The sequence below is a fragment of the Melanostigma gelatinosum genome (assembly GCF_949748355.1).
Source record: "Melanostigma gelatinosum genome assembly, chromosome: 4".
Classification (NCBI taxonomy): Eukaryota; Metazoa; Chordata; class Actinopteri; order Perciformes; family Zoarcidae; genus Melanostigma; species Melanostigma gelatinosum.
In genome coordinates, this window is record NC_136637.1 from 23166789 (window position 1) to 23191152 (window position 24364).

Sequence of the window (24364 nt, forward strand, 5' to 3'; positions counted from 1 at the left end):
GCAACACATCTTCTATTCTGCGGTAAAGATGGCGGCGTCAGAGGGGGCGCGTAGCGGCCGAACAACGGCAAAACCATTCTGAAAAGCTCCAGATTTGACCGAATCTCGCTCGTCAGGTTAACCATTATTTTCTGTTGGAATACCACCTGGATCACCGGGATACAGACAAACGCTGTCACACGCCGGGGTTGCGATTTTATTGTTTAAAAGGCAGAGTGGGTGGGTTTCACCGATAGCTGCTAACGTTAGCGTAACAGGCTAGCCAAGCGAGCTAATACGAGCTAGTTAACGTGAGCTCGTTGAAGAAGCGCGAGGAGGGGGATTGAGGAAGACTATTCGGGCCAGGCCGCTCCAGCTTGGGGGAATGTGAACCAGGGGTGCGCGCAGGGGGTTTGCTCGCTTCGTCCCAAACGTCCTCCTTACACCAAACTACCGGGATGGGGCAGCAGGTAGGCCGCGTCGGTGAGAGCACATCGACCGGACTCCAGCCACCACAGCCCCACGCGTCCCAACCGCACCAAGGGAAGGGGAACCGGGGGAGCGGCGCCGGGAAGAGACCCCGGGAACCCGGCAGTAGCACCGGGACACCGCCGGGCAGGACTGCTGCAGTCAACGTGCCCGACCCGGGGATCAATGTCTTCACACTGCATTCAGGTAACAAGAGAACCACGTTTATAAAAGAGGTGTGGGTGACGATGGAGTCGTTCCGTTTTCTACTTTGATATTTGTTTGCTGCTGATTAGCGCTTGCTAGCAGAGTCTATGCTAGTTTGACAAGGACGCGTTAGCTTGTCTCATCCATTTTAACATGCTAACGTTAATTTGTCAACTGTCTGTGCATATGCACAGGAGGCCGTTTATTCAGAAGATGGAGAACAAACATGCTGAGATTTGACACGGATATATAGCGGTGTGTTGGAGCACAATAGCTACGTTATGTGCTGCATGTGACTTGATGTTCCCCAAAGGACAAACAATGTGTTCGAAAAGAGGAAGAGTCTTCTCTGCTCAGCCTAAAGGGTCGTGACTGGAGGTTAGTTATGTTTTCTCTAAGGCCCCTCTGGCTGATACTTGCTTTGGTAAACACTGATTCTTGCCTGCGGGAGGTTGAGCAGCAATTCCACCCCATTAACTCACAATAGCAGCCACCATAGGCTCGCGTTACAATACCTAGTGGGTTTCACATGCTCACTTACATCCTCTGTCTGATAACGTCTACTGTTACAACGCACTCAGCAAGCTGACTGCACAGTTTGATCCAGTGGGAAATATGCATGTGAATTATTCAGAGTCACCTTCTGTCATTGCATGGTTGTTGCTCATGCAATCATAAACGTTTTAAAAGCTGCACTTGTGTGATTATACTTTAATATCCAACATCTATCCTCTGGCACGATTAGTACATTTATGAGGTAATCTATGTATAACATGAGTGTTGTAAATCGTACTTAAAGAGACACTCAAAAAAAGAGAAAAAGGTGTGGCAGTGCCTACAGTTACCCATGTTCCTGCCTCAGAGCAATAGCTATGCATTGATGTTGTTATCCGCTCTGTTAGTCATGAGAACAGTGCAGATCGGAGCCCAAGAGAAAGAGCCCAGCAGTGACTCCGCTCGATGATCTGCCTCCCCTTAGGCAAGGTCTCTTAGTGGCCCATCTGTGCTTATAAGTAACGGTGACGATATCATCATAGTAATGCATTTTCGGGCTTTTCATACGGTAATGTTTTACATGTCAATCAAAAAAGCACCTGCACACTGTTGAGCTTGACTTCTCTGTGTGTGTGCGTTTGTGACACCCTTTGATTGTACACTCTTAAGTGTAAACATTTTGGGATGTTTCATGTCTGTCTACCTGCAGTTGGCTTTGTTTCTCACTCTGTGTCCTCCGTTGGATTGTCACTTCACATGTGCTGTGTGCTGCATAGAGGCAAAACTACTGACAAGACTTTCCTTTCCGCTGATGTCCCAGACCCAACGTCCTCACGCCATTGCACTGCAGTGAGTCGCACATCGAAGGTGCAAGCTTTTGGGAATGGAACACGCATTCAATCCCTTGGTTGCACATCTCAAACGTAACCTTCCTCAGCTTGAAGTACATGTACAGACAGACCTACTAAGTGCAGCAGTGTCGGCGCTGGTCTGTTCTCTCCGATGTCGGGGCAGAAGCGGCCTTTTTATAGCAGCCAGGATGCAGTCACACAGCCACTCTGCAGAGAGACTGCTGCTCTTCAAAGCACACAATAATAGAACAAAGACTCTTTAGCAAGGAAGCTTGGGACTGTGAGCTCTGTCTTCCACCAACTATCAAAGTGCCTTTTTTTTCTGCTCGTCTATTCATGTGATAATGATGCACATCTTGGTGGGTGAAATTTGGACTTGCTTTGTAAAGGAGGCTATTTTGGTTGATAGAATGTCGGTGTTGATTTGGGCTGAAACTAAAAGATATTTTCATTATTTCATCCTTTAGTTAGTAAAATGTCAATTTACAAACCCAAATTGATGTTTCAGTTGCTAATTGAGTATCACTGGAGGCCACAAAACAAGTGTTATTTTTATATAATGTATAGTATTTTGTGTAATGACAAAATATACAAGCAAGCAGCTCTTTGACTTTATTTTCATTTATGGGATAAGGCTCCGAACAGAATCAACCATTTTTTGTCTATTGACAGATCTGTAGAGCAATAGCGGTGATTGAATTGATGAGATGGCCAGATTTGATTTCTGTGGCTTTGACCATGACACCATGTGACCAGGTCTCTTCAAGAGGAAGTTGAGATGAGCTTTATTGATCCCATGCAGGGAAGTTGAAGTGCCACAGCAGCAACAGGAAGTACAAAAACAGACCGTACAGTTGTGAGTCAACCAGTCGGACGAAGTGTTTGTTTCACAACAGATCTAATTCAGTGTTGGTGTCATTTTAATATCTATTCGTGTTTCCATACGAGGAATGGCTTCAGAGTCTTTCCCTTGATAGATACCAGAGAGCGACATGTTTGAAGTGGTTTTATTAATCCAGCTTAAACCACTTTATAACAGAGGAGCATACTTCAGAAGCTAAATGATGCCTTCTAGAGATATAATTGAAAGGTCCCAGTCTATGAGGAATGCATTTTTGTCTGTTGAACTCATGCCTGTGTGTTGCTGCCTGTCTTTCCAGTGAGTATCAGTGGGTGTCACGTGCGCATGCTTCCACTAGAGTTTCTATCGGTGTGCTTTAAACAACTGAGTCATTTTGGGGGTAGATAAACACGAGGCTGAAGGCCGTTGGTGTAAATTGGCTGTAAATATGCCCGGCTAAGTGGCCTCTTTCCCTTCACGGCTCTCTCCTCAGCGGTAGTGACATTTCGCAACGTCTGTAGTTCCCGGCTTTGGGCTATCTTTCTCTTTCCCCGCTATAGACGAGGCGAGTCAGCTCCTGTCGTCTGCTCAGCTGTGCAGCAGTTCTAATTGAGCATCCAAGACAATGTTTACCCCACTAGAAAACACTGAGGTAAACAAGGACGGATGGGGAGAAGACTGGTTCTGTGCTAATTCAGAGGGAGCCACCGCTGTGAGTATTGGTCGTAGTGCAGTATTGGTGAATCGGAGGATGCGACCCCTTCCGCGTTGTCAGGAGTTCAGAGATCGCCATCTCTGCAGTGGGTTTATCTGACTGCAGTGAGGAGAGTCCTTTGAACTGACACAGTGGAGCAAGTCTGCGGAAAGATTGACCTCATTAAGGCAGCACTGCAATCAATTTCCTTATCGTATTTCACTTTCACGTGTCTTCTATTTTGTCTTTCTTTCATGAAACCTACATCTTGCGTGTAAGAACTCTGAATGGGTTGGAGTGATTGATGTATTGACTGTGTGACAAACCGGCACTTCTGACGTTTCGTTCAATAAATCCACAAAGCGATAAGCGACTCTATTTTGACTCTGAACAGATCATAGAAATTGGGGCAGATGAGCGGACTGGAGTTTATATATATATATTTTTTTTTTTGGCAGTTGTGCTGATAGTGAATGAGGAGCCGGCTGTACCTAAAGAGGAGAAGAGAAAAGCCTGCATCCAGGATCCAAGGACGTAAGCTGATTTGCGTCACGGGTGAAATTAGATTAGAGACAAATCCACTTTTCCGTGTACTCGTGTGCTAAAACCCCCCCAACAGCCGGGAAACGTCACACAGCACTGTGGTGTCATGGGACAGTCGAGTTTCAAACGCTTCAGTAGGTGAGATTTGAATAGACTTTAAAAGATAATATCCTGGAGTAAAAGGGTTTGTTGCTTAAAAGAAAACTAGTCAGTCCTAGTGACTGCTAACAACCACTAGGAGGAGCCATGGCCACACCTTTTCTGGGTGATACTACCTTAGAAATTAGGGCAAAAGTGATCAGAGTCTGACTGGTCGTCTCAGAAATGGGAAGATGTGTGATGAGATGGCTGTGTTTGAAGAATAGTGTTTCTGTGCAGTTCATTTTAACACAATCAGACTTGGCTTATGTCGGAAGACTGCGTACCAGTGTGCACTCTGTAATGGCTGTTTGTTAAATAATTAATGTTTCTCAGTGCCTCCTCCATCCCAGGCCTCTCTGGGCTCTCTGTTTATATGATTTGCAGTCATATTTTAAGAGCTATTTACTGAAGATTCTAAAATGTTTAACGGAGCTGAGTTGTTTTTGTGACTGAATGCTTCTGTGCCCAAACTCCCAGTTGTAGCCTTGAGCCTTTGCATCTGCTACCAGTCAACCTCCTGTAGTCTCCAAAACCACAGTCCTAGTTTCTGTTCCTTGGCCTCGGCTCTCTGCAGCTCATCTCATTTAAAGAGTGAGGATTAATCAGAGCAGTGAGTGATTTGGCTTTGCAGATGGTGAAACCAACCCCTCGCGTCTGTCATCTTAAAAACAGCAAATGTTCTAAACTTATAAGGAGCTCTGGCCAAATTGTTGTAGTGGCTCCTGGATAAAGCGCAGTTATAAGCTGCGATGGTGCAGCGGGGGAAAAAAAAAAATGTAGATATGGGGTATGAAAGGGGGGGCAATCCCAGTGCCACATCTGTTAAGCATTGATTCGCTTCCAGGATCAGTCCTCGTCTCTTTTGCTGCCATTATCACTGCTGCTTATCTCCTGGGTTGCAGGCTGGAGACTTGGCTGGAGACTTGGCTAGAAATGCACACACACACACACACACTGTGAACACCCACACATGCAAATACACACACACACACACTTTTTCTCTCCATCCTTGTTTGTAAGTAAAGTTATAATGTGGTGCAGCACTTTCTGAGGATTATCCAACACATCCTACTGACCACATAAGGCTGTGTTACAATTCAATATATTACAATACTGTAAGCAAGGCGATACATAGCACATTTTAGGAAAACTGTCTAAAAGAACAGACTGAAATCCGAGTTAAAGAAAGAAAAGTTGGATCTGCATTGGCCAAGACTGTTTGCATTAAAGATGGAGGGTGGTTTTGTGAATCGATAACAGGTATCCCACAAACGAGGATACTGAAGTCGTGATAATATCTCGCACTCCTACGGACAAGTCAGTCAGGATTCCTCAATGTGGCCCTGCTGTCCTCAAGTATCCCGACTAATGCGTGTGATCATTCAGAGAAGAGACGGCTACACGTAGCTTCTTCATAATGAATAACTGTGACCCTGCTGCTGCATTGTCATGTTATTTGTCATCATTACACTAAAGGTAATTAATGCAGTTCATCCAGTTTGAATTTGAGACAGTATAAGTAAAGATGGCATTGAATGTGGAGGCTCCGCTGGGCAGGCATCGGTATCTCAGCTATCTAAGAGTAGAACTTCCCCTTGGACTCTGGTCACTTCTTTTTAACTGAGTCATTGTTAAGCAGCTTAAACCTACACCCCAGCATGGTTAAACAGATTAGCTGCTCAGACATCAAGATTAGTCCTTGGGTGCTTCTGTAAACCCTCACCGCAAAGACGGAAGAAAAGCTCGGAGAGTGTGATTTCTAAGGCTTTAGAGAGAGGTCTGCTGCGGTGAACACGCCTCTTTACGGGGACGTTTCAGAGCATAAACACACACACACACACCTCAGACTGACATTTTATACGGCCCACACATACTATTGCACAATGCATTGGACAAGACCAGGCAGATCGACAGTGAGGAAATCTACGGTCGTGATGGCGCTTTTGTGTGAATTCATGGCGTCTGCTGGACAGAAAAGCACGAGGCTAAAATATACATACTAACAATCCAAAAGCATGTATTGGTTTGTTTTAAATTTTACATCGCAAGGACTGAATCTTTTTTTTTAAACACATGCATCAAACTGGTCAGAGTGCCTGGATGACTGTATTTTGTTTATTAGTCGATCAGAATATAGAATTTGCTTTAGCGTGTCAAACTGTATATTTCCCCTGTATGTGATGCAGACCAGTCTTGTTTTGGCAAGGAGATTTTCAAGTCATCCTGTGCCCTCCAGTCTCTCTCTGTCACATAAAGGAGCACTCAGCTTAGCACACCTAAAGGGAAGCACTTAGAGCCCATTATTAACCCATAACAAGCCCTGAGAGGGGCAGGGCCAGTTAGGCCTCCATCAGTCTCCATTCTCCAGGTCCAGACTGGTGCTCCTCCGCTCCCTAATTGATGTATTCCCATGTTGTCAGCCGACCTGGTGGCCGTGTAGAGCAGAGCTGAATGGAGAACATTGACAGGCGTTTCCCGGTAGCGGCCGACCTGTGTGTACGTGTATAATTACTCAAAGGTTTGCAACACCAGGGTGTGTAAAGGGCGGGGGGGGGGGGGGGGGGTCTGATTGAGGAGAAGACATCTGAATCTGCCGGTGTGAACTGTAGGCACAAGGAAAGTGCATACAAGTACATAGTGTATACAGTAGTTCCCCTGCTGATGAACCGATCGGGTGTTTCAGACTGATATCAGCAAGTAGAAGTGTGGTCTTTTTACACAAACTTCTAGTCCTCATAGACAAGGGACTCCACACACACACTCTTGCGATGTGCCATTTAAGCTATTGTCCATTGTCCAGTCCTCATAAACAACGACTGACTCTCCTCTCCCTATTCTATGGACTGCCTCTCAAATTGTTGATGGGTTGCTCATAAATCCTGTTAGCGACATATTTATTTCCTGGTTAAATACATATACGGCTGCAACGGATGATTACTTTTAATATTTCATTGGAGATTATTTTCTTGTGTAACAGGAAGGTACGGAGGACAGAAATTAGTGGCAGCGCAGCAATCACAGGCAGAGTCAGTTCTGCCGGTTTTTACGGGTTTTTAATTCACGAACCTCAATAAACAGAAAACGTAGCTCAGTCCAGAGCTCGATCAGTTGACTATACAAACTAAACTATATCAGCCGGGCCGCTAGCTGACTTACCGAGCTTAATCTTCTCCATCCCGAGGAGGAAACATTCTTCTCCGCTCGTCGTTTCCCTCCTTGCCTTTTGTTCCCCTCCCTGATGAGGAGATCAGGATCAGGTGTGTCTCTTCCCACACCTGATCTCAATGCTCTCCTGAAGGAGTGGGTGGAGCCTTCTGGCTGGAATGTAGATGCCAGCCACTACCCTGCCCCTCAGGCCCTTACACTTGAGTCATCGATTAGTGTTTGTTCTACAAAACACCTGAAAATGAAGAGAAAAGCCCATCACAATAGCCTTGAGAGCACTAGTTGACGTCTTTAAATGTCTTGTTGTGTTAACCAATAGTCCAAAACATTCAGTTTACACAGTTGTGCTTTATTGTCTTGGCTCTAATGCAATATTCTGTTAGAATTCTAATGTCTACTCAGTACATACTAACTGGATTTGTGCTCTGAAAGTGCCCTTCTTTGTTGCTCTCATTTTTCTTTTCCTGATCCAAATATTTGGTGGCGTGTTTACTATTCTGATTCAAAGGTAACGAGAGGGCGTCTCATGCTGTGCAGATTGTAAAGCCATCAGACATCTTTGGGGCTACATTAATAAACCTGACATCACTATGGTAGTCCTCCACTAACATTGACATTTCTTTCAAATCTCCATTGGAGATATCGCAAACGGTATATGTCCTTGTTTATGTGTTTCTGAGACACAGAATGTTAAAACGTGATTAATCAGTGAGGCTCAATGTGATCGTCAGAAAGGCTGCTACAGGTTTACAACGTACAGTAGTTCTCCAGCCCTCCATTGTTTTGTAGATATCTTTGACTCTCCCATATTCCTCACCTTTTCTGTCTCGGAGTCTGCCACTGGATGTGATCAGGCCTGTCCTCCAGCCTGATGTAATGTCGAGTGTGCGTGGGTCTCATCCGCGGCATTGTCTGAGGGTTTTTGTGAGGTCTTCCTGTGGGCAGCGAGCCATCTATCTCCGCACCACCCTCACTATGTGCTCTGCAGAGTTATTTCTGGATGTCACGCTGCTATGTTTTGTTCTCCAGCGTCTAAAAATACACCCTTTACCTCGCCGGTCGTGGGCTTCAGATACGACCTCCTATTGTATCTGATCAGGGCGTGTAAGTGATGTTATTGTGTTTAATACTTTGGAACAAGGCGGTTGGTTGGTGAAGGGAATGCTTTAAAGACACATGGAGGCACACACTCTCATACAAACAGCTGCCGTGTGTGTGTGCGTGTGCCTTAGGACCAGGGTCACCTCTGTCCCAGCTGTCTTAGGGGGTGCAAGCTTGTCGTGCCCCTCAGACTTGCAAATACCCTTTCTGCTTCGCTCAACACAAAGCTGCCGTTTCTTCAGAGCGCACATGTGCTACACTTCACAGCACACACATTCACACTGAGGCACCCAGACGGGCACACGACATACCCCACGCAGACCAACTGGTCCCTCAATCAAACGATCCAGCACACGAGGTCTGAGCTCGGCCAAGTGGAGCAGCATCCGGCTTTTTGTCTGGCGTAGGAAGGATTTAAAAGTGATTTAAGGAACATGATCAACTTAATGAAACTGGATAATGCTTGGAAAACAATTTGATGGAACTGGGTTATTTGATTTACGCCTCGGAGTGCTTGACTAGTCGGTGATTGAGTGTCTTTGAGTCTTGGTGTGTCTCTGGGATGACTGGAATAGAGATTCCTCAAATCAAGACCTTTGACAAACGTGAATAGCGTGATATTACTATTTCATGAAAAACATTCCCGGAGAATAGTCGATGTGATATGTAGCTATGTAAGAGGAGCAGCACTGACAGTTGGCTCGGCCTGACTACAGCAGTTGTAGTCATGCACATTTACACACACACACACACACACACACACACACACACACACACACACACACAGAGAAGAAAAGTGTGTCCCCAGGGGAATAGGACCAGCCATCTGCTGTTGGCCACAGCACTGGTCCAGGCCTCACACACTCCCACACCGCTCATATACACACACACGTCACATTGAACTCAACTTTCCACCATACTATACATCCACCCCTCTGTATATACATGCTCCCACCGCTCCCTTTTACCACACACTTTTCTTGTTCCCCCTCTCTGCCACGTTTCGCCATCTCTTGAACCGCAGAGAACATCAGTCATGGATGTCAGTGTTCCCCAGATGGACCATGGAAATCCTGGCTCCCCTCGGCCACATCAAAGCTAGTAGGGAGTTCCCAGCAGGAGGCTGCTAGTCACTGCTGTAACTTCAGAAGTTTAGGTGGTTTGACTCAAGGACAGCGTGGGTAAATACTTTGTCTGGGGGGTCTCCCGTCTCTCTCCGATTGCTCCGCGGACAGCATTTGTACTCCGGCATGTGGAGGAAGTAGCTCGTGCTCCGGGAGAATGTACACTTGTGCTTTTCAGTCTACATAGACACGGCAGAGCTTTAAAACAACTGTTGGGACTCAGCGGAGCGAGAAAACCGTAGTGTTTCTTCGGGATACTAGGACCGAAGATGTACTGGGAGCTGTGGCTGAGCCAGGTCACGGCCAGTGCCGCGCTGCAGTGCATGCTGGTCCAGAACAAAGGTGGGCAAGCGTTGTGCGTAGATGTGGTAAAACGAGACGATATTGAGCTAAACTGTTTGGCGTCGGAGAAAGACATTGAGTGCTGATTTGAACAGAGCTCTCTCCGCATGCATGGCATGTGCCTGCCACATGGTGCAGACTAGCAATGGAAAATGCTTAATTTCTTGATGATGATCTGCCAACTTTGCAAGATTAGAGCAATAACACTCAGATTTCACCCTGATTGTTCACACATTAGCTGACGTTGGAGTAAAACGTTCACAGGGAGCTGTTTTTGTGCTCTTGTTCATCACGATTGTGATTTTACACCAGCTTCCTTTTAGCTTGGTTGCATGGCATTGCTTTTGCTAGTTTGGTGGGCTGTTCGGTTACTAGACCAACAACATACATCTACTAGGGATGCAACGATACCGATATCAGGCCGATACTGACTCAATGGCTGAATCGGGATACCGGTGACATCTTCAATTCTATGTTTCTTTACGATTTACATTATTTAAAAAAAAAATTGAACCTGTGCACTATTTACCAGCATTATGAACATCTATGTAGAAATAGCTAATGTTCTCGCTGATGGTCTGTCTGTTGAACTAAAAGTTCCTCACAGTAACTTTAAATGTATTTTTTTCTGTTCTTAATAAAGGCTGCATTACAGTTCCATAAGAAAGTCAATTCTAAGTAAGGAATTGTTATGAATCATATCGTTTCCTTGTTAAACTTTTGCCTGTATCAGCTTTTAGCGACAGCAGATGTTGAAAACCGGAAGATGACCTTTTAGCTGTCCTCATGAGTGGTTTATGTTGTCTCTTTCTGTTCTTCAAATCATAGCCATGTGATTGTTTTCTTGATCTTAGACTTCAACTTTAACCATTTAGTTGCATTTTGACTATAATAAAGATAGTGTAGAAGACTACACCGTTACACAGAAATAATGGCTCGTCTGTGCTGATGTAGTTCACTGCCAAACCACGTTTTATTTCGGGCTTTATGTAAAAATAATGCAGCCATTTCCATTTTAAAGTTGCTTGTATTAAAGAAATAGTTCTCCGTGCCTGTGATCCGCCACCCTTATCTCCAACTTGCTCAGCAGCTGTCCAGACAAGCAGTGACTTTGGCAGCAGCTGCTGCGTTTAGTACGTGTAAGCCACGCATGTACTTGTTCTCCACGGTGTGGATGTGTGTGTGTTATGTAGCTATGGTAATCACTGCGTTTTGTGCAGAGGGAGATTCTTTCCGACCACGATGTCGTAGCTCCTCCCCTCTTGCTCTCTGTAAATACAAAAATTTAAAAACGCTCCCACCTCAGATCTCACCTTGCTCGGGCTAGAACGACGTGTGTGTGTAGTCATCCATAACTGGGCTCTTCAGAGAGTGGATTGAGTAAAGAAATGCTTTTGAGGTGCCTGCAGGCAAGCGGCAGTTTTGAGGACGAGTGGACTGCTCAGAGCGGCCGCCATCGCCACACAGGGTTCAGGCAGGGGCAACAGACTGGACAGACAGGTAGACAATCAGTGACATGGACAGTTGAATCGGTATCATGTGGTTTGAGGACATCCTGGCTCAGCTGCCCTGTTAAGCATGTACTTTTTGCCTCAAGATAGTATTGGAATAGGACAGCTTGTTGTGATCAGTTTGTGCTGGGGGTGATTATCAGACACAAAACGACTTATTGTTATGGGTTTCTGTATGATTGTGGCAACATTTATTTTCCTCCACTGTTGTTAACCTGTGATGTTGTATTCCCAGTCTGACCGTTGCTCCTTCTCTTTCCTCCAGAAGCTCTCCACCGGCCATTCGGCCTGGACTCCGCAGCGCTGACGGAGGCGGTGCGCTGGAGCTCCAAGGAGAACCTGCTGGGGGCGGCCGAGAGCGACCCCAACCTCTTTGTTGCACTTTATGACTTTGTCGCCAGCGGAGACAACACGCTCAGCATCACGAAAGGTAAACAAGGGCGTCATACTCTCATTTCTCACCTCTGATTCACTGTAAATGGATTAAAACAACTGTTTATGTTGATGTTGTTTGCCTACTAACTGCCTAACGACCAAGAAAAAAAAAGAGGTTTCGTGATGTTATGTGCTGACGCGAGACTTGAAAAACTTGTCCTCCAGTCCATTCTTTTCCATGCATCATCACTGAAGGTTGAGGCTGGCGTGACGTGCCTTCCTAAACAACGCTGACATGTAGGAAAGAGTCATTGGTTACACCCTGGGGGCAATGCCTCCTAGCTGAAAGGATGTTTGATGATTAAAAGTGTAGTTTTGGCAGAGGAATGTTGTGTGTCAATAGAGCTCACCCAACCATCACAATAACTGCTCCCTGTCGTAACATCAGCCCGTATCTGACCCCCGATCTAAAGCTTTCTTTGTCAACTGCCCAAACCCCTCGCATCCCTCTTTCACACTTTACTTCTTTTACACCACCTGTGAGCCAAATGTTTACTTTATCATCTACTAATCCAGAGGTTGAAAAAAATACCTGACATTTTCTCGTTACATGCTCTGATATTTGAGCATTTAACGAGAAATTGCTATGGAAATCTTTAGTTCAAACCAGCAGTTAACCGGTCAACAGTCTCTCCCCAGAGTAATGAGCTTAAAATATCCTCATCATATTAGAGACAGCCCGGCTCGGGACAGCAAGGCTCATGTCCCCAACCGGTCTAAAGCATTTAAACGTGGCGGAGTGTAGATTATCCTTCGTGTTTCAGACTTCCACGGCAGCCGCCTGGGATGGAAATGATGTTTAGACCCTGACTCATGGCGTGAATCTGAGATTCCTGCCCACATGCGAGCACATGTGCACTCCCGGGCTCCGCTGCACTATCTGTCCGGCTCTTTGCCCGTCCCACGGAAACACCCCAGCGTGCCTCTAATGCTGTGTGTGTTTCCATATGTTATATGGATTATGTTCAACTGTAATAATGACATGTGGGTGAGCACATCAGGCAGGGGCTGATCAGAGAAGGGACTTAACAAGCCCTCGTCTGGGGCTCATCTTTGTCTCTTTTCTGTGCCACTTTGAACCAGGCTAGGCCAGACTGGGGCCCAGCTTCAGGCAGATATGGCTCCCAGTGTGTGAGGCAAGGAGGCAGTCAGTGTTTCCACTCCCACAGAACTTACAGACGCAGAGGAGACTGATGGATTGGTGGGCTGGATGTGGATAACCATCTCTGTTTAAAGTAGTCCTGTGGGTAGCGAGCATAGTGTTTCACTTTAAGTGCTAGACCTGCTGCTCTAGTCAGTGGTTACATGTTAGTGGGCCATGGTTGACTGACTGAGTAGACATACTGTTGCGTAAAGGCATGCGAGCGAGTCATGGTGGCTGCATCCAGATCCACTCCAGCCCTGTGTGAAATGCTGGATAACTTTTTAATTTGGACGTTTGCCGTGTAACGAAAAGATCAAATAGTAGCCACCGTGATAACATTCCAGAGTTGTGCGTTTCATTCTAGTTTCATCATTTTGTTGTCTGATGAGCCTTTTAATGCATTCATTTGTTACCCCACCTGGACCTCCTGGATCAGCGTTGCTTGTTACACTGATGCCTCCCCCCTCCCGCCCTCCTGTCTCCAGCACATCAGCCGCTCTGCTCACCCACGTCTTCAGCACTGACGTCGGCCAGAAAGACAACAGACCAAGTCACTACATGCCTGGTGTTGCCTAGCCCTCTATGACAGATATGCAGTTCACCCAACCCTATCATTGTTCCATAGCTTTTGATGTCGTTACGGTATAATGAGAGGAATGTCGAATACATGACTCCTCGCCCCTGTGTGAGACCTGTTATTTACCAACGCTGGGGCCTGATAAGCAATTCTCTTCTTTGTTGTGACTCTCTAAGGAATTTGCGAGACAAATGAATGAAATCCTGGAATCAGCTTCAGATATTTAATTATAGAACATAAGAAACCTTTGCTTTAATCTCATGATTAGAGATTTTTATATAACTTGTTAACCACCAGTCCACGCTGCCACTGATGATGTCCCCATGAGATCAAGTCTTACAAGTTGCCCCTCCTGTGTCCAGGTGAGAAGCTGCGCGTGCTGGGCTACAACCAGAATGGAGAGTGGAGTGAAGTGCGCTCTAAGAACGGCCAGGGCTGGGTGCCCTCCAACTACATCACGCCAGTCAACAGTCTGGAGAAGCACAGCTGGTACCACGGGCCCGTGTCGCGCAGCGCCGCCGAGTACCTGCTCTCGTCCCTCATCAACGGCAGTTTCCTGGTCCGGGAAAGCGAGAGCAGCCCCGGACAGCTGTCGATTTCCCTCCGCTATGAGGGGAGAGTCTACCACTACCGGATCAACACATCCTCCGATGGAAAGGTAGAGTTATAGTTATGATACTCTTTAGATGTAGATGGCGTTCGGACTTTGACAGCATTTATTAACTCTGTCCCTCTCCTCATCCTTTCCCTTTGTCCTCGCCTCCTCCTTCCTCCCCCCCCCCCTCCTCAGGTGTATGTGACGTCTGAGAGTCGTTTTGCCACCCTGGCCGAGCTGGTCCACCATCACTCCACCGTAGCCGATGGCCTGGTCACCACCCTGCACTACCCAGCTCCCAAATGTAACAAGCCCACAGTGTACGGCGTGTCGCCCATCCACGACAAGTGGGAGATGGAGCGCACGGATATCACCATGAAGCACAAGCTGGGAGGAGGCCAGTATGGAGAGGTGTACGTGGGAGTGTGGAAGAAGTACAACCTCACGGTGGCTGTCAAGACACTCAAGGTAAGAAGGCCTTCCCCGATCATCATTTAATGTCACTGAGCTTCATTGTGGGAAGCTGGTTTGTGAAGGTGGCTGTAGATCGCCACCTGCAGGCAGACTCTGGTCATACACGTGCTGCATGTTACTTGTTCCCAGCTGGCATGTCTTTCCAACCCACTGATTCCGCTTTTCTTTTTGCTTTTTTCCCCCCCATTTTCCATCATGACAGGAGGATACCATGGAAGTTGAAGAATTTCTGAAAGAAGCGGCAGTTATGAAGGAGGTTAAACACCCAAACCTCGTTCAACTACTAGGTCAGTAATTATGAGCACTGATTCTATGTTACTGTGCCTCTACAAAACCAAACTACTTTTCATACTGTATTTAGCTCAATACATTCTAGATGACTAATGAGCTGGCTGTGGCAGGCACGTTCACTCTTAGTGGTTGTTGGCATCTGTCTTCTAACTGCTGCCTCTCCCACAGGTGTGTGTACGTTGGAGCCTCCGTTCTACATCGTAACAGAGTACATGCCACACGGCAACCTACTGGACTACTTGAGAGATTGTGACAAAGAGGAGGTGAACGCTGTGGTGCTGCTCTACATGGCCACACAGATCTCCTCTGCCATGGAATACCTGGAGAAGAAGAACTTTATACACCGGTGAGGGGATACTCTAGTTTGTGTGTGTGTGTGTTTGCCATGCCTCATTTGTCGGAGGAATCTAAATTCTCTCTCTTTCTCTCCCTCTCTTCTCCTTGCCTCACTATCCCTCCCTCAGGGATCTCGCAGCGAGGAACTGCCTGGTCGGGGAGAATCACGTTGTGAAGGTTGCAGACTTTGGCCTGAGCAGGTTGATGACTGGCGACACTTACACCGCCCACGCTGGGGCCAAGTTCCCCATCAAATGGACCGCACCGGAGAGCCTTGCATACAACACCTTCTCAATCAAGTCTGATGTCTGGGGTGAGCAATACACGAGCATGCATTCATATTAAGTGCTCTTCTCTTGTAGCTCATTCTTCCATGTGCTAATGTGTGATCCGCTTCATTCCAGCATTCGGGGTGCTGCTGTGGGAAATCGCCACCTACGGCATGTCTCCGTACCCTGGAATCGATCTGTCTCAGGTCTATGACCTCCTGGAGAAAGGTTACCGCATGGAGCAGCCCGAGGGATGCCCGCCCAAAGTCTATGAACTCATGAGAGCATGTGAGTGGTGGCTGTCATACCTGCCTTTTTAATTATTCACCAAGTGGTGGCACTAAAGTGGGAAGACATGGATAGAAGTCGACAGCTGTGAAAAAGTTAGTTTGGGCTTTAATCTTTCCGAGATGCTTGTCGAAACCTTTGTCGTATCACAGTTCGCAGTCTTAAAACTCACAATCCTGTAATAAGAAAACAGAAAACAGACGTACAAACAATAGTGTGGAACTACAGGATCTGTGAAAGACCTGTTTAAGTCTTATATTGTTGTCTTTTAGTAACATGCCTTTGTGTCTGTCTCTCTACCAGGCTGGCAGTGGAGCCCTTTGGACCGGCCTTCGTTCGCAGAGATCCACCAAGCCTTTGAAACAATGTTCCACGACTCCAGCATCTCTGAAGGTAGAGTAACATGTAGCTTATCCTCAGTCTTTTGTGTAGCTGAAAACCTGCATTCATAAAGCTTCTAAAACGACGGCTCTGATTGAGCTGAACAGGCAAACTCTCCTTCTCATTCAGAAAGCTGACGTTTACTTAGCTCAGCAGCGCTGCCTGTTCGACGTCGCTGCCTTGAGAGATGGCTAGAAAGTCTTATATAAGATTAAACTGAATGAATCCCTGTTAACAGTGTCATTGGAGCAGCATAATGTATAAAATAGGCAAAAAATTAGAAAGCGTTTATAACTGACCACATAATGCAAGAGTTTGACGAATCATTTGATGAGGATTGAACATCGTCCTGTAAATAAATGCCTTCTAATAGTTTGACTCTGTTCTTTGGCCGTTGCAGAGGTAGCAGAGGAGCTCTGTAAGACGGCCTCCTCTGGTCACTGCGGACCACTGCACCCGTTCAGTCACGACATGCCCCTGTTGCCTTCCAAATCTCGCACACTCCACAAGCACACAGAAAACAAGGAAAACATTGAGGGTGGACTGGACGGACGATCCGACCACGGCACGCACGGTCACTCAGGTACAGCCAGACATGCCTACCTTTCTTCCAACCGGTCAGATGCACCACACTATGATTCTGCAGGTATGCCAGAGAAGGCCGATTCCCAGAGTACACTGCAGCGCCGCCAAGCCCGCCGCATGAAAAGAAGGGCCGTCATTTTCCTTCCCGACTGACCGCTGGTGCCCGGCATCCGGTCGATCATCCAGCGCTGTCTCAAGGCAGATCTGCAAGCACAGCCTGACATAGACGTACACTGGCCTAGAGTTACAACTGCTTCAGCACTCAGACGTTTTTGATTTCTAATGTTCAAGGTTCTGTTTATTCAGCTGTGAAACTAAAGTGCTCATGTCTGTGTCATCCGACACCAATTAAAAGATGTTAAAGATGCTATCATAGAAATTATAAAATATAAATTTTCATTGAGCGATCTATGGAATCTGTTTTTGTTATCTGTTATCTTACTCATTATCTTGTCTTATTTGTTGCATTACTGTTATGCCCACATCCCAATCAATAGTTAGTGTCATGTATGTATTAATATTTGCTAACCCCAAGATTAAATTTCCATATTGTCTGTTGTTTGTCTTGTCTATTTTAATTTATTTATTTATTTGTTTTATGTTGAAAATAAAATGTTTCATTTGTGTTTTTACTCGATGTGTGAAGAAGGCCGTCTGTCTTTGTCTTGTTTTGCCTTTTCTCATCTTCTGTTAGCATTTTGTTCAGCTTGTATGTTTTGGTCCATGAACATGATGAATGAACAAGTATTCACCAATAAAGTGAGCCCGAGCTTTCATTAAGTCATAAATCAAATACAGATCGTTACTGTGATAATGCAGAGCATTTTACAGTGTCATTAAGCACAAAGCATGACTCATAAAACATCAAACGTCACCACGTGTATGTTTGATATTAATGAAACTACAAAGACACAGTTTTGACTTTGTGTTCATGTCCAATGTGTTTTACTAATATTCCTTGTTTGTATGCATTTATATTTCCATGCAATGAATGAAGAGAGAACCATGCCAAGTAAGAAATGCTGAGTGAACCGTTTGTGACTTCACGTAACTGTTGTAGTTCTAATGGGTTCGATTTAAGTTTTCTCCTAATTCATTGTCTGGTCAGTGAAGATTGAGCCCCGTTCTGTCGTGATTTTAAAGGCCAGCAGAAGTGTGAACGTGTGTTTCCCTCTTTGACCAAAGTTACACAACAGCCCTTTGAGTAACGGGTTGGGCAGTTTCTCTGTGTTCTCAGGTCCTAGAAGTGTATTCATCATCCCATCTTTTACAAGAGCAGCTTGTAAATCATTGAATTAGTGTTTGCATGTGCATGACGGGCATGGCCTGAGAACTTTCCATCCCTTTTCCTGACTCATGAGTCCCAGAGGAGGAAAGAAAAGCTTTTAGAGAGCGAGCGGGAGGGAGAGGATAGTCCATCTCTTATCACAACAGCACACCGCTGCCTGATGCAATGAGTGACATTAATCTATAGGCAAGCATATTGAGAGACTAACGGGATTCAGTGCAGTGTTTATTTCCTTGGTTCTTGTGAGGTATTGAGTAACCCTTTCACAAAGATGTGGGTTTTTGCTGAGTTCAGCCCAGCTTTGTTGCGTTGTTTTAATCCAGCCCTCTGTCCTTCTTTCCAGGCTGGGCTTCCACCTTGTTAGGAGGGGACGGCCGATCGGGCAGCTCCCCGGCTCTGCCCAGAAAACAGCAGCCGCGAGATAAATCTCCCGGCAGCCTTTTAGAGGACACACAGGACATGGGCACGTTTACGCGAGACCGCAAGACTGGCTTCTTTAGCTCCTTCATCAAGAAGAAATCCTCCTCCTCGTCCTCCTCGCCGTCGTCTCAGCTCCAACAGAACCTCCCGACGCCGCCCAAGAGGAGCAGTTCTTTCCGGGAGATGGAAACGCAGCCCCACAAGAAATACGAGCCCACCGCTGATTTCAGCGCTCCTCCTCCCCAACCCCATTCGGACAGTCTCAGTGGCTTCTCTGCTTCTCCCTCTCACTCCCATGGAGAACCAGCCCAGCCTCAGTCACGCTGCTGCGGGGCTGCTTTTGGACAGAAACCCTCTGGTGGGGGGCTTGCTTCACAGGTGACCAGTGGCAGCAGTTGGAGTGGGCTGGCTGGGTTTTTCACACCTCGACTCATCAAAAGGACCCTAGGGCTACGGACAGGAAAGACCACCTCTTCAGAGGAGGGTGGGAGTATAGCAGGAGGGCCTAAACCCTTTCCTAGGTCCAATTCTACCTCCTCAATGTCATCTGGGCTGCCAGACCTGGAGCGCATGGCTCTGACTTTACCCAGGAACCGCAGTGCTAAACCCCCTCTGGAGAGGACTGCCTCCACTACCTCCCAGCCAGAGAACGGGGCCGCACGGCCCTCGGAAACTCTGCTGAGGAGGCTGGATGAGGGGACTGCGCAGATCAGGGAAAGGCCCAAAGCCAAGCTATTACCCCGAGGTGCTGCCGTAGGGGTGAGGGCGCCGGGGGTTGGGGGGGAGGTGGGGGAATCGGACAGTCTGTCTCGGGTGAAGGAGGCCAGAGAGGAGGGTGGGGGAGGACTGGACAGGCAGCAGAGTTGGTCGTCTCCCTCTAAGACTTCTAATTCGACAGCGTCATCTGCCGCAGCAGGTGCGCCGACTCACAACCACAAAGTTCCGGTCCTGATCTCCCCCACGCTGAAGCACAGCCCAGCTGACGTGCACCTGGTCGGGCTGGACTCTCAGGGGAACCGCTTCAAACTGCTGTCTGAGCACCAAGCAGACCGGGACAGGCCACGACTTGTCAAACCCAAGTGTGCTCCTCCTCCCCCTCCCACCCTGCGCAGCCTGCAACACTCGTACAGCGGCGACGGGGAGGAGCAGGCAGGAGGAGCACCGGTGGAAGTAAACGGAGACACGTTGAAAGGTCACAGGTCGGGGCGAATGTCGGGTGGCACGACGACGGGCAGACCGTCGGTGCCGCCACCACAAGTGCCTCCCGCGTCCTCCTCCTTTTCTCCATCCTGCCCCGCCACCATCAACACGACTCCCACCAAAATGGCCAACGGGGCCGCCACCACCACGGCCTCCTCTTCGCACACGGCGTCATCGGCCGCTTCCAAAGTGGCACTGCGGCGAACCAGGCAGCAGGCGGAGAGGGTGCCCCTGGAGCGCGTTAGCCGCGTGGCCCTGCTGGAGTGCGCCGAGTGCCTGAGCAGCGCCCTCCACGCCAGCTCCGAGAGCCCCTCCAGCAGCCAGGTGCTGGACGCTGGCCACCAGCTGCTAGACTACTGCTCAGGTTACGTGGACTGCATCCCTCAGATGAGGAACAAATTTGCCTTCCGAGAGGCGGTGGGGAAGCTGGAGCTCAGCCTGCAGGAACTGAGGGCCTCGTCCTCCGGCGGTGGAGTGCTGAGCGGCGTGGGGCCCACCACTGTACAGGACAACCTGCACAGCTGTATTAAAGAGATTAGTGACGTAGTACAGAGGTAGCCACTGTGACTGCACCAACCGTCACCCCCCCCCCCCCCCCCAACTACCCAACAGACTGCTAATATTCCTTTTTATGTTCTGGTTCTTTTGACAGCTTTTTGGGGGACAAAATGAGATGAATCTCTCTTAAGTACCTCAGAGAAATCACGACAAAATGTATTCTTTTTACTGTTTACAAACTGTTTCATAAAATGCCGGTGTGGACACTAGTTTTGCTCTGACCGACAAGTATTCAATAACGTTTTTACCAAACTTAACGTGGTTTAAGTCGCACCATGACATTTCTAGCCCCTCGACCTCCACCTGGCCGTGGTAAAGGCCTCTTCGCTGAATGAATGTCGAGTGTATCGGCTGTGTGAAGGCTAAGTGGATGCTCACGCTGCTCATCTGTCAGTCTGTCACACACCGAGCGAGAGTGATGGTGGCTGTGCTCAGCCTTACTGAGAATACCAGACGACTGTTTTCACTGACAAAGCCCGAACAAAGTGTTTCACAAATGAGTGACGCATCAGTTGGATGTGTTGTGTTTCGCAGTAGTCGAGTATTTTTTCTCAGTGTCTGGGGAACTAAGTGATCATACGCCATTTTTTTGAAAGCCATTCTGTTCAAAAGGATTGGAAACATCAAGATTCAATATGATTCAAGGTTTTGAGGTCTCAACTTGCAGTTTTATTCTGTATGCTTATTTTCACGAGTGATTTTAAGTAGATAACGAAATGTGATCAAATATCAAATCTCTCCAAAACTGCGCATGTTCATATCGGACTAAAGCCTTGTTTCTGAGAATAATCTTTTGAGAATAGTCGACTGTTTAGACGCAGACATTCCCTCGTGTCCACACAAGGCGACCGTTGAGGAAAAACAGACTGAAGGGATCACTTGCAGCATTGAAGCTCGTGTGCATCTGACAAGCCTGTAAATATGCTCAAATGAAACGTTACGTGTACGTTTCAGTATTACCAAATACAGGATTATCAAATCTAAAAAGATATTAAATCTAGAAAAGATTTCTTCGATTCCAAAACACAAAGAATGTGGGCTGTTTTGTCAAATGCACGACATTTGTCTTTGCTTCAGTGTCGTGACTCATGTTCACACCGTAACACAGTGCCACATAAAGGGGGGGAATCCCCAGTCTCCGAAAGCATTTCAATATTTATGTCCAGTTATCCTTGCACACTGCATTTCTTCCTTGTATGATGGAGCGTAAAGGAGTGGGGGGGGGGGGGGGGGAGAGGAGAGCACAGGGTAGCGCATGAGCAGGTGAAGTGGGACAGTATTTCTAAAAGTCTCCTTCCGAGTACGGACAGTGCTGGATTCCCTGTAGCCGTGTCGTGTCCTCAGTGCCTCAAATTCTTCATGAACACTGCGAAATGCAGAGGCCTACTTCACACGAATCACACACAGTACTGATCTCTCAACAAAACACAAACAAAACTGCAGTATGTCTTCAGCACATGAGTGATTTGTACATTTATTTGGTTCAAAGGAAAAAAATGCTTTTTAGAATGTCTATGTCTGAACTTGAATTTTAAATTATTCCTGATTTTTTTTTTTCTTCTTTTATTGAAAGCACAGACCTATTTTGAGAGAAAATTTATGTAAATATTTGATTTATTTCATATCCAGGAAACAAAAGATGTATGTGTAGTGACAGCATTAAGAGCGATGTTTTTTTGACTGAAGAGATGTATCGCGAGACGTCGGCTCATCCGCCCTGATCTGAATATCTGCTTCATGAATGTATTTTTCTTCTGTTCTGAACCCGGTCGAATGTTCATCTGCATGACTCTTCAATCTTTAAATTGTTTTTTTTTAAATTATTTATCTTTTAATTTTTTTTATTGGCCCATACTTTTCATTTTGGTCACACTAAATAAGTCCAGGAACGGCTGCTCTGTTTTTTTGAGCACAAACAAAAACTGTGTACAGCGCGCACACGCAACTTGCTTTGGCTCACGTCATATCGTACACTGGATAAGGCCTCAGACACATTGGTTCGTTGACACATGTTGCATATGAACACTACAAAATCTGTAAACACTGCCGGTCCAGAACACTTTGAAAATGCCTGTCAATGACACTTGATGGATTTGCCAAGTAAATGTTTTGTCCACTTGTGTTGTGATGCGTTTTTACATCATTTCATGTTGTGTCAATATTTATGTCCATTTTCTTGCCAAACAGGATCCTTTTGAGACAAACTGATGACTCATGTCTTATTCACTGTGAGTTTCAAATAACATGGACGAAAAAATGCCATCTTTTCTTTCATGATTCTTGGTGCCTTTTTTGTGAACAAATGATTTATGTACAGTACACTATCACTGAGAGAATTCAAAGGTTTGGCAATGTTAAAGTCCATCATTAAAACATCATTGAAATGTGTTTTTCTTTCCTTTGCCATGAGATTGTGATACGCGTATCACGACAGCATGCATTTCTGTCATTTGGAGGTTAATGGTCAGATGCAAACTTGAAGCCAAAAGGTGCACTTTGTCTTTTGAAGATTATGTTTTTAGATACTCTAACAAATGACACATGAGTCTGCTGCACTAAACCCAAGCTGCTGTGTTGTCTCATAATCGGATCACATCAAAGGTTTTGTTGAGCGATGTCTCTTTAGAGTTTTCTGTTGTGTGTAGTGCATCTCTGTGGAGCAGGTTTTCCAAAAAAAAAAAAAAGCCTTATCAAGAAAAAAAATGTAACCTCCCAGAATCAACAGGTTTCCAGTCTGGACTGTTTTTAAAGAAATAAAAGATGTCGATTTTTAAACACTATTTACAGTGTCAAATTGATTTGGTGCCAATGTTTTTTTTTCTCAAATCTGATATCTGGACAGACGCTGTTCAATATTTGAGCTGACCACAAATTTCTGAACATCGGTCTTCTCCGTTGTCTTTATTTATGCTGCCTGCATTTATCCGGTATTTCTGCTATCTCTTTTCTCCTGTCTCGGTTGTGGAGAAGAGCTCTGGAGATCGTGTGTCCACATCATTATACCAAAGGCCACTTCTTCAGTTGTACGAGTGCAATGCAAACCAACACACAAAGTAATGGAATATGTGAATTTAAACAGGGATAAAAGTGGCAAGAGCTGTTAACATTAACTTTTTTATTGTACAAAATATATATTTTGTGTTTTTGTTTTTTTATTTAAAGCTCATGTTATATTGCTGTGACGTTTTGCTCAGTGTTAAGCCTATTGTAAATAATAAAGATATTGATGAATACTGTTTTGTTTTTGGTATGCTCATCTGCCACCAAGCATTTCAATCATTTTGATTTTAAACAATTAAAATTAATTTTGGTGGCTCAAAAGCACAGGCACGTTAGCCTCGATGCTAAGCTGCAGGCAGCGGTAAATGTAAGAAAACTGCAGACTGTGACTGTTAAAGCAGGAGAACTGTGGGATGTAATATGAGCAGAGGCATAATCAAATGGATAAATAATTTAAGATATGCAGCACCTGTTGTAAGATTACAGAATTAGTACAGTGGGAGGTAAAGTTGACTTGCTACATCTAGTCCATTTACTGTACTTAAGTACAATTTTGAGGTACTTGTTCTTCACTTGAGTACTACTCTCCTATTCAATTCAATTTATGTTCTAGAGCCCAATATCAGAAATATGCCTCAGAGGGCTTTACAAAATATAACCTTTAATGGGGAGGGGAAGAACAGAAGAACCCTGAGGGAAGAGCACCAGAGGAGGAATCCTTCTCCCATAATGGACAGAAGTGCAATAGATGTCATGTGTACAGAATGAACAACATAATAGAGCTACAACACATTCAATGCATAGGATATGAATTATTCATATGAGAGTAGGTATAATGATGGAAGAAGTATGACTTCTAATAGTAACAGCAGCAGTGGATATAATAGGATAATCATGATAATAAAAGCATGGATCAGTAACATAAATTAGTTTATGAATAACAATAACAGTAGCAGTGGGTGTCAGGCGGGAGGCACGACCACGATGGAAACCTGCTGATACATTTGCACTTTTACATACTAAAAATGTATTTTATTCGGGTTTTTTGGGGTCAAAAATAG

The 24364-nt window shown here is 45.9% G+C and overlaps 1 protein-coding gene across 2 annotated transcripts; it reads left to right on the forward strand.

Annotated features, from left to right (window-relative positions):
- The first annotated feature begins 52 nt into the window (after window positions 1-52).
- Window positions 53-23390, forward strand: abl2 (c-abl oncogene 2, non-receptor tyrosine kinase). Of its 2 annotated transcripts, none has more exons than XM_079267096.1 (11): window positions 53-654; window positions 11728-11892; window positions 13981-14276; window positions 14409-14681; window positions 14890-14974; window positions 15147-15324; window positions 15443-15627; window positions 15719-15871; window positions 16175-16264; window positions 16653-16835; window positions 18469-23390. In XM_079267096.1, the coding sequence occupies exons 1-11, from the start codon at window positions 438-440 to the stop codon at window positions 20301-20303; spliced, it is 3660 nt and encodes a 1219-aa protein (XP_079123222.1). In that variant the 5' UTR covers window positions 53-437; the 3' UTR covers window positions 20304-23390. The 2 variants fall into 2 exon arrangements, with proteins under 2 accessions (XP_079123222.1, XP_079123223.1); XM_079267097.1 differs by lacking the exon at window positions 53-654 and adding an exon at window positions 11339-11451.
- The last annotated feature ends 974 nt before the right edge of the window (window positions 23391-24364 follow it).